Source organism: Xyrauchen texanus, chromosome 25, assembly GCF_025860055.1.
Source record: "Xyrauchen texanus isolate HMW12.3.18 chromosome 25, RBS_HiC_50CHRs, whole genome shotgun sequence".
NCBI lineage: Eukaryota > Metazoa > Chordata > Actinopteri > Cypriniformes > Catostomidae > Xyrauchen > Xyrauchen texanus.
The window spans coordinates 31,437,528-31,448,232 of record NC_068300.1 but is presented as its reverse complement, the minus strand read 5'-3'; the positions used below and the strand labels follow the sequence as shown (position 1 = coordinate 31,448,232).

Genomic DNA, 10,705 nt, shown 5'->3' with positions numbered 1-10,705 from the left:
TCATCTAACCATAAGTTCCTGAGACCCAGCGAAAAAAGTTTGACAATTTTTAAATGTCAGTACAGTGTTTGGTGCATAAAATACCATATGATAAACATTTTTATTGAAAAAAGGAAATTTTGTTCATATTATATTTGCTGTGCTTAATTGAACTGTGATACATTTAAATCCATATTTACAGACCAAGGAGAGGAAGTTGTCATGGCCGAGCCCTCTGATAATATCCCAAGATTTACCACTGTATCATGTATATGCTAAGAAAAACTTAAATAACAAAATGTCCTATACAAAAATTAATTGCTGGGCCTCAGGAGAATAATGACCTTTAAAGCCTAAGGTATCAAACAGGATTCATAAAAACAAAAACCTTGTAAAAATGCTTTCCTTTTTTTTTTTTTTTTTTTACGATTTATTTTTATAGTAGGTCTAATGATACTAAAAACTGTTTAATGTAAAAAATTATAATAATAAAAAAAAATTCTGACAATTTGTCAGATTTTACAGGGTTAAATAGTTAATCCTATATAGTGTTCAAAATGCTAAATGTTTTATTTTGTATCAGGAAAGCGGAGATATTTTGGTTCAAGTTATCTTTACCCAGTGTCCATAGAAATTCAGCCAAAAAAGTGGAGATCAATGTACAGTGTATTTTACAGGCGTATTTCAACACTGTAAGGTTCCCAATGTAAGGAAGACCACATTTGCATTAGAAGCATGCTCATCTTTGTATAATTAGTCTAGAAGCAAGCTGAAACAAGCACAGTGGTTATACACCTTGAAGCAAAGATTTTGGTCCTAAAAACATGTTTCCAAAATCTGCAATGTGTTTTCTGAAGAATGCACTTGGTACCGTGGACCAGATGAGTCAAGGGGGTTCCAGGAAATGCATGGTGAGGAATGTCGGGTAGCTGCTGCTCCAAATCACAGTCTGTAAAATCCAAAACCTGTGCCTAGAAAGGTGCCATGTTAATCATGAGTCCAGATCTCTCGAGAGGTGAAGATGCAAATGCAGAGTTTTTACTCAGGGCATTGTCCTTTCAATTCTGTCTGGTCCACTATTCCGTGCTCTGTGTAAAAAAACAAAACAAAAAACAGAGCCATAAAGGATTACACACTGTATCATGATGTGTTTTGATCAGAATAAACATCTCCCTAAGTTTTTCCATGACATTAAGCAACCTATTGAAAAACTGAACAGACTATATTTCCTTAAAGGGGTCTAGTATGTGTTTAACATTTTCCCCTGTGGTTCACTACTTATGCTTGTCAAGGTTTCTTGCACCAAAAACAGCCCTCTCTCTGAAGCTTAAAAGTATTATTATTATTTTTGCAGCTGTTCCTCCAAAACTTCTGTGTAAAGCCATGTTCACATGTGAAGTGAGTAACAGCACTTATTCCGGACTGTGGTTTAGCTATAGGGTCCAGTGTAGTTAGCCTTTCTTTAATTACAAACTCTTTGCAAAGCCTGGGTTACATTGTGATAGACTCACAAAAGGATGTGTGGTGTGGCACACCATCTGTTTAAGTCAGATGGAAATGATCAGGAACCTCATTAAAAATAAATGACCAGAAACAGCACAAACAATGTTTTGAAAACTTCCCCCCTACCTCACTCGCATCATTATGCTAACAATATACCTAAAATAATAGCATCTTCTAGTGTTTAGAAATAAATAGTATTTTAGGATTGCATCTATACTACTACATTCTTACTACCTAAATGTGACCAGACTGATCTCACTGTGAATTTGGCAACAGTAGGCAGGAAATTGCTTACTGAAATGTAAAGCACTGCCCCTAGTGGCTGATACTGGAAGTGTTGTTGAATGTATGGGTATGTGTGAGCCCCAGTTTCAGGGTGAAATTATTACAAAGGAGCACCAAAAGCAAGTTGTAAAGTGTCTTGTTTTCAGTTGTAAAATATGTAATACAGTGAAGAGGAATGCATATTTTATTAACCATATGCCCTAACACCAACCCTAAACCTAACTGTCAGTGGAGTAAAAATTTAATCTTGGAAAAAATGGAAAACGCAATTTTCGAAACGCGCTCAACATTGATTATGTGAATGTGATTACTACAGGATTCCACGAGACTTCAACCCATGTTTCAGAGGCTGCTGATGCAACGTGTTACCAGTAGCGCCATCAGTCATTAAAACATTTTCCCAGTAGTGTTGTGGAGTGTCAAGGTGGTCTTTGGCAAACAATGTTTTTGTTGGAAAGCAGCGGCTTCCTTCGTAGTGCCCTGCCATGGACACCATGCCTGTTTAATGTTTTCCATATAGTAGACACAGACTCATGAACAAAAATGTTAACCAGTTCCAATGATTCCTTCAAGTCTTTTGCTGTCACGCTAGGGTTTGTTTTTACCTCATTGAGCATTCTGCAGTGTTAGTCATCTTGGGAGCATAGCCACAGTACTAAATCGTCTCCATTTATAGACAATTGGTCTAAATGTGGACAGATGAATATCTAAGCTCTTCAAGATAACCCTGTTATCCTTTCCAGCTTTATACAAAGCAACAATTCTTGATCGTAGGTCTTCTGGGATTTCTTTTTTGCAAGGCACGATCCATGTCAGCAGATGCTTCTTGTGAATAGCAAACTCAAAATGTTTGAGAGCTTTTTAAAAGTAAAAGTAGCTCTAACCCACACTTCCAATCTCGTTTCAATATTTTGATGCCAGGTTTGCCAACTCCTGACTCTAATTAGCTTTAGTTGACCTCATTAGTTTAGGGGTTCACTTACTTTTTACAACATAAACTGTGATAGTTTGAACAATTTATTCAGTATGTAAAAGAACAATACAATAATTTGTGTGTTATTAGTTAAAACACATTGTGTTTATTTATTGTTGTAACTTAGATGAAGTTCAAACCAGATTTTAAGACAAATGTATACATAATGCAGATTATTCCAAAGGGTTCACATACTTTTTCTTGCCACTGTGTCATCCTCTACAATCAAGCATTAAAATAAGTTCCAGACATCCATTAATAGTAAATAGGCTTACAAATGTAAATACCAAAGCGAAAAGATAAAGCTTTTTAAATACACATTTGAATAATTTGTTTACTGTACCTTGAATCACAGAAGTTGTGGCATAACACATCATTGTGGTCTGCACATGTGCAGCGATGAAGCACAGACCCAATTGTGCCACTGGAGCGTCTCAATCGCTGAGGGCTGTGGTAACTAGACAGGCCGTATGGAACTGTGCGCCTACAGACAGGAAGTGAAGGCCAGACATGAACTCAGAATATATTATATTCATGAATAAAACAAAAATATTATTTATTTTGTAGTTTTAAATTAAGTACAGCAGAGATATCCAACTAATTCCAGTATCCTCAAATGTCCAGAATTACTGATACACATAAGCTCCATTTAAAGCTGTGGGCAATTTGATTTGATCTTCATTTAATCCAACAATAATGCAAATTTAGATGCATTGATCCCCAAAGAATTTGCACATTTGGGTTTGAAAGGACAATATGAAAGAATTATTTCATAAATAAAAAAACTAAAACTATGTGAGGAACATTTTTGTTCGACTTCACATACACGGAAAAAGGCTTTCTTGGCAATATGTTATTTTGAAAGAACAGTTCCTTCCATAGCTCTGTGTAAAAGGAGAAAATCAAGTTAGCAGGGGCAAACGGTCTCAGAAAATATGAAGATCCTACTATGAACACTGTTATGGATTGCATGTTCCAACATCTGTAGTTTCAGGATAATGCAGGTTCAACCTCAGTCAGTGCACTTTATACTGAAGACCCATAGCTACTTACAGTACATTACATAGAAAACATACAAATAACTTCTGTGGTCTTCAATGTACAGTATTTTTAATGCATTCCATAACACATTTTGAGCAGTAATCCATTGTTTTTCTGTCCAATATTTCAATGGAAGACTTACATTATAAAACAATAAACATATGCTGCTTAAAAGAGAGTGAATGATTATAATAACCACATGTTTGGTGATATTTGCTCCTTTGTTCTTTCTTTGGCATAAAAATGAAGATAGAATACTGTGCTAATGCTATTCCAGAGCTACTCATTTTCATGCCATTATTTTGACAATTTACCTAAATCTTAAGGTCCAGCATGTTGGTTATTATTAGGTCTAGATAGAATCTGCTGACATTTTTACTTCTTTTTTTCAAAATTTCTGTGCTGATATATATAAGGGACGAATCTGTGAAATTCTGTGGAATGGATTTTAACATGGCAAAATGTGCTAAACAGAGCTGAGAGTACTACAATCACATTCATAGTTTAAAATATCATCAAATAAACCAGAATACTTCATACAAGCATGGTGAAGGGGTGCTGTAGAACTGTATGAATGGCATTCTAAATCTGCTGAGCTACTGTGCATAGTATACACTGTAAAAAAAAAAAAAAGATCTGTAAATTTAAGGCAAAATTCGAACAGCAATCTTCTTTAACCCTAAAATAAAACAGTTTGCTGTCATTCTGGGAGATGGAGAGCAGGTTCATTGAAGTGACTAGTTTTATGGTAAATAGCTGTTATTTGCAAAACATTTTCAGTTCCATCTTGGTGAAAGCTACTGAAGTTTTGAACAATAGAGTTTAAAACCCAAAGAGTAATAGAGTAATTTTTCATTCTGTTGACACATTAAAACATGTAATCCAATCCTGCCACCCTGCAGCCTTCAATTGTCTAATAAATCTACAATTCATCCTGTGAAGCAATGTAAATTTGCTGTTAAATATTACCAAGTTTGAACTATTATTACAAAAAATACTAAATATAGCAGGATTGCACTTCATTATGGGATCATTCAGTGGTGAAATACAGATAAGTCCTTGCCTGAATAATGTATTTACAGTAGCTTAATGCTTGTGGCTTTATGGGAACATGCACAAAAGTTTTATTCAGAATGAATAGAGGTCTTAGCTCTATTTAGTGTTGTTTTTATATAAATAGTTGTGTTTTGTGTGGAGTCACCATTATGGTGATTCATGTTCCCTTGGGCTGGGACCTTGGACCATATTCATTATTATGTAATGACCCTCTTGTCAGTGTAATTGTGTTTTAGTAAAACATGATTGGTTGCACTGTGTTACTACGGACACACACACACACACACACACACACACACACACACACACACACACACACACACACACACACACACAAACACAAAAGCTTTACAGGATAGTTCACCCCCAAAGAATTCTCTCATCATTTATTCACCCTCATGCTATCCCAGATGCGTATGAGGTTTATAGTTTCTCACCCACATCTATCATGACAATTCTGAAGACATGATTAAACCACTGGAGTCTTATGGATTACTTTTATGCTGCCTTTATGTGTTTTTAGTTTTAAGTTTTGGCTACCATTCATTTACATTCTATGGACCTACAGAGTTGGGATATTCTTCTAAAAATCTTCATTTGTGTTCTGCAGAAGAAAGAAAGTAATTCACATCTGGGATGGGATAAGGGTGAGATGATGAGAGAATTTTCATTTTTGGTGAACTATTCCTTTAAGGTCAGACTGTAAATCTTTCAAACTCTGCTATATATGGTACTGTTATATCTGTATACTTGTATATTATTGTAAATAAATAATCTAATTAAAGCAATTAAAGGAATTATAGCAATGTGATATTAGCAAATTGAGTGTTTGTTGTTTCTGGTGATTTTATTAGATGAGTTGTCAACCAGACACACAGATGTCAACACTCAACATACAAAACTCAACAATGGCGACAATCAACAAACATACTTTAGATAAAAATGTAATCGAAACATCTTAAACTATGTAATCTTTTCATGCTGCAGCACATGCTGAGAACTGAAGTTACAATTTAGTCCTGTGAACATCACACTATTACAGTTAATGTGTAAATATTAAAGAGATTACTGGACTACAAGTCCATAGCAACTTCTTAGCAACATATGTTTTTATAACATGGAGGCTTCAAAATTCATGTTTAAGTGTGACTTTGTGCAATATATGTTGTAGAGCAAAATGTGAAAATCTCTTCAAATAATGTAAAAACAGACCTTATTTTCTTATATAGAAGCTTGGACAGTCTGCTAAGATTTCCTTTTGTGTTTCACAGCAGAAAGACAACATGGGTGTGAGTAAATATATAATTTTTGAGTGAACTATTCTTTAAAAATGTATAACCTTGTATATTATGTATTATTCAACAATAATTTCTGGTCCTGTAATCTGATTGGACAAGTGTTGTTCCAACAGTGTTGATATTTCATCTATAGTATTAGGAGGCTTCACCTTTTGTTAGCACAATTATTTGGCTTCTTTGGGAGCTATGTTCAATGATGGAGCAAAAAAATTATAATAGAATAAATTTTAAGTATGCTTACACATACAAGGAATTTGTCTTGGTGGAATCCTGAAAGCTTCCAGTGCACAAACAATACAAGAACATGACTGTCATGTTCTCTGTTGTCTTTTGTTTTTGTGCTGTTATTTTGAAGTTTAGTTTAGTTCCTGTTTCCTGTTTGGTTTTTGTAGTCCTTTGTAGTTTCATTTTTTGATTGGTTTTCCCCTGATTAGTTCTCATTCCCTGATTATTTCACCCAGGTGTTCCTTATTCCCTTGTTTGTTCCTTTTTGTATATAAACCCTTTTAGTTTCCTTGTTAGTTCTTGCATGTTTTTGATGCTCTGTGCCAGGTCTCCCGTTTGCTTGTTTCTGAGTTTTTCTTTATGTTTTTGAATAAACTGCTGCGTCTAGATCCTCATTCTCCGCCTGCTTCGTCTAGATCCTCATTCTCCGCCTGCTTCGTCACAGAAGAACTAACCAACCATTATGGATCTAGCAGCTGTCAGAATTCTCCTCCTCAGGCAAGAGGACTGTCCAGTTGAGGTTCACGTTCGTGAGTTTTTAGATCTGGCAAATTTAGTGGACTACCCAGTATTTTTCTTGGTGGTTTTCTTCAGAGCAGGTCTCTGTAGTTCACTAAAGGAGCTGTTGCCTCCGGCGGCACCTCACTGGACGCTCCTTGAGTTTGTGGAGGATACTCTACGAGTGAGCAGCTCGCCGTTCACTGTGGGTGTAGAGGAGGAGGGTTTATCATCTCCTTCCACTGAGGTCACCCCCCCAGACTTCCATGGCTCGTCCCCCTATGCCTGCCACGGTCAGCGAGCCACAGCCTACGCCTGCCACGGTCAGCGAGCCGGCCCAGAGCCGGCTCCTGCAGCCTCGACCGTCCCAGAGCTGGCGCCTGCAGCCTCCCGAGCCTTCCAGGGCTCCACCTCTCGAGCCTCCCATGGCTTCAATTCCAGAGCCTTCCACGACTCGGCCTCCTACGGCTCCGCCTCCAGAGCCTTCCACGGCTCTACCTCCCAGGGCTCCACCTCCCGAGCCTCCCATGGCTTCAATTCCTGAGCTTTCCACGGCTCCAACTCCTACGGCTCCGCCTCCCGAGCCTCCCAGGGCTCCGCCTCTCGAGCCTCCCATGGCTTCAATTCCTGAGCCTTCCACGACTCGGCCTCCTACGGCTCCGCCTCCAGAGCCTTCCACGGCTCTACCTCCCAGGGCTCCACCTCTCGAGCCTCCCATGGCTTCAATTCCTGAGCCTTCCACGGCTCCACCTCCTACGGCTCCGCCTCCAGAGCCTTCCAGGGCTCTGCCTCTAGAGCCTCCTATGGCGCCACCCCCCTCAGCTCTGCCTCCCGAGCCTTCCACTGCTCCGCCTCCAGGGCCTTCCATGGTTCCACCTCCCAGGCCCCCTGACCCGGTCCCCGTCCTGTGGCCTCCTCCCAGGCCCCCTGACCCGGTCCCCGTCCTGTGGCCTCCTCCCAGGCCCCCTGACCCGGTCCCCGTCCTGTGGCCTCCTCCCAGGCCCCCTGACCCGGTCCCCGTCCTGTGGCCGCCTCCCAGCCCCTTGTGCCCCCCTTGGGATGCTCTGTCAGCCCCTTGTGCCCCCTCGGACTGCCTGTTTGCCCCCTTGGTTGCCTGTTTGCCCCCTTGGACAATTTGGTTTTTGTTTTTCTTGTTTTATTTTGCTTTTTTGGAGCATCTGGAATCCGCTCCTTAAAGCGGGGGCTCTGTCATGTTCTCTGTTGTCTTTTGTTTTTGTGCTGTTATTTTGAAGTTTAGTTTAGTTCCTGTTTGTTTTTTGTAGTCCTTTTGTAGTTTCATTTTTTTTTTTATTGGTTTTCCCCTGATTAGTTCTCATTCCCTGATTATTTCACTCAGGTGTTCCTTATTCCCTTGTTTGTTCCTTTTTGTATATAAGCCCTTTTAGTTTCCTTGTTAGTTCTTGCATGTTTTTGATGCTCTGTGCCAGGTCTCCCCTGTTTGCTTGTTTCTGAGTTTGAAACTTGTTGAGTTTTTCTTTATGTTTTTGAATAAACTGCTGCGTCTAGATCCTCATTCTCCGCCTGCTTCGTCACAATGACAGAGCTAATACAAATAATAAAAAAAATACAAATAAAAAGCAAATAAAATACAAGTGTGTGTATATATAGAAATTCAAAATAAGACAAAAAAATTTCAGATATTTTATATATACATACAGTGAATCTGGAAAGTATTCACAGCGCTTCACTTGTTCCATATTTTGTAGTTACAGCCTTATTCCAAAATGGATAAAATTCATTATTGTCCTCATTATTCTACAAACAATATCCCATAATGCAATGTGAAAGAAGTTTGTTTGAAATCATTACAAATTTATTTAACATAAAAAATGAAAAAAAAAAAATCGCATGTACGTAAGTATTCACAGCCTTTGCCATGACACTCAAAATTGAGCTCAGGTGCATCCTGTTTGCAAAGATCATCCTTGAGATGTTTCTACAACTTGATTGAAGTCCACCTGTGGTAAATTCAGTTGATTGGACATGATTTGGAAAGGCACACACCTGTCTATATAAGGTCCCAGAGTTAACAGTGCATGTCCGAGCACAAACCAATCCATGAAGTCCAAGGAAATGTCTGTAGACCTCCGAGACAGGATTGTATTGAGGCACAGATCTGGGGAAGGTTACAGAAAATTTTTTGCAGAATTGAAGGTCCCAATGAGAACAGTAGTCTCCATCATCCGTAAATGGAAGAAGTTTGGAACCACCGGGACTCTTCCTAGAGCTGTCCGCCCGGCCAAATTGAGTGATCGGGGGAGAAGGGCCTTAATCGGGGAGGTGACCAAGAACCCAATGGTCACACACAATGGTGACAGAGCACCGGCATTTCTCTGCGGAGAGAGGAGAACCTTCCAGGAGAACAAACATCACTGCAGCACTCCACCAATCAGGCCTGTATGGTAGAGTGGCCAGACGGAAGCCACTCCTCAGTAAAAGGCACATGACAGTCCACCTGGAGTTTTCCAAAAGGCACCTGAAGGACTCTCAGACCATGAGAATCAAAATGTTCTGGTCTGATGGAACACTCTTTGGCCTGAATGGCAAGCGTCATGTCTGGAGGAAATCAGGCAACGCTCATCACCTGGCCAATACCATCAGTACAGCGAAGCATGGTGGTGGCAGCGGCAGGAACTGGGAGACTAGTCAGGATTGAGGGAAAGATGAATGCAGCAATGTACAATGAAAACCTGCTCCAGAGCGCTCTGGACCTCAGACTGGGGCAAAGGTTCATCTTCCAACAGGACAACGACCCTAAGCACACAGCCAAGATAACAAAGGAGTGGCTACAGGACAACTCTGTGAATGTCCTTGAGTGGCCCAGCCAGAGCCCAGACTTGAACCTGATTGAACATCTCTGGAGAGATCTGAAAATGGCTGTGCACCGACACTCCTCATCCAACCTGATGGAACTTGAGAGGTCTTGCAAAGAAGAATGGGAGAAACTGCCCAAAAATAGGTGTGCCAAGCTTGTAGCATCATACTCAAAAAGACTTGAGGCTGTAATTGGTGCCAAAGGTGCTTCAACAAAGTATTGAGCAAAGGCTGTGAATACTTATGTACATGTGATATTTTTTTATTTTATTTTTTTTAATAAATTTGCAAAGATTCCAAACAGACTTCTTTCATGTTGTCATTATGGGGTATTGTTAGTTAAATTTTGAGAAAAATAATGAATTTAATCAATTTTGGAATAAGGCTGTAACATAACAAAATGTGGAAAAAGGGAAGCGCTGTGAATACTTTCTGGATGCACTGTATATATATATATATATATATATATATATATATATATAATGACATGTTGAGTGTGGTCCAGAGTGATTTTTCCAGCCCTTTTCCAACCAATAGTCCTCTCAGCAGTCCGAACTGTCCTTTGTAGTTTTCTGATGTCCGATTTCATAGATGAACCAAACCAGTTTTTGAAGTGCAGAGGATAGACTCAATGATTGCTAAGTAGAACTGTATCAGCAGCACCTATGGCAAGTTGAACTTCCTCAACTGGAAAAGGAAGTACACCCTCTGCTGGACCTTTTTCACAATGGAGTCAATGTGGGTCTCCCACTTCAGGTCCTGTGAGCTGATAGAGCCCAGGAACCTGAATGAGTCCACTACTGCCACAGTGCTGTTCAGAATGGTGTGCGGGGTCAATGTTGAAACTTCAGGAGCTTGACAGAAGGGGCCTTGGCATTGCAGTCGTTTGTGTACATGGAGAAGAGTAGTGGAGAGAGCACACATCCCTGGTGGGCACCTGTGCTGATTGTACAGGTGCTGGAAGTGATGGGCAGTGGTAATCCACTGACAGATAGAAGTGGGAACAGAGAGT

General features: G+C 39.7%; 1 protein-coding gene across 1 annotated transcript in view; it reads right to left on the bottom strand.

Moving 5' to 3' along the window:
• Positions 1–560: 560 nt before the first annotated feature.
• The window catches only part of edn3b (endothelin 3b), a 31,926-nt gene continuing 21,781 nt past the window's right edge, over positions 561–10,705 (bottom strand). Inside the window, exons 3-4 of the mRNA XM_052091564.1 lie at positions 3,084–3,224; positions 561–1,067 (exon numbers count right to left, since the gene is read on the bottom strand). Of these exons, the coding sequence (XP_051947524.1) occupies positions 1,022–1,067; positions 3,084–3,224 (187 nt within the window). The 3' untranslated portion in view covers positions 561–1,021. The remainder of the gene's footprint in view (positions 1,068–3,083; positions 3,225–10,705) is intronic.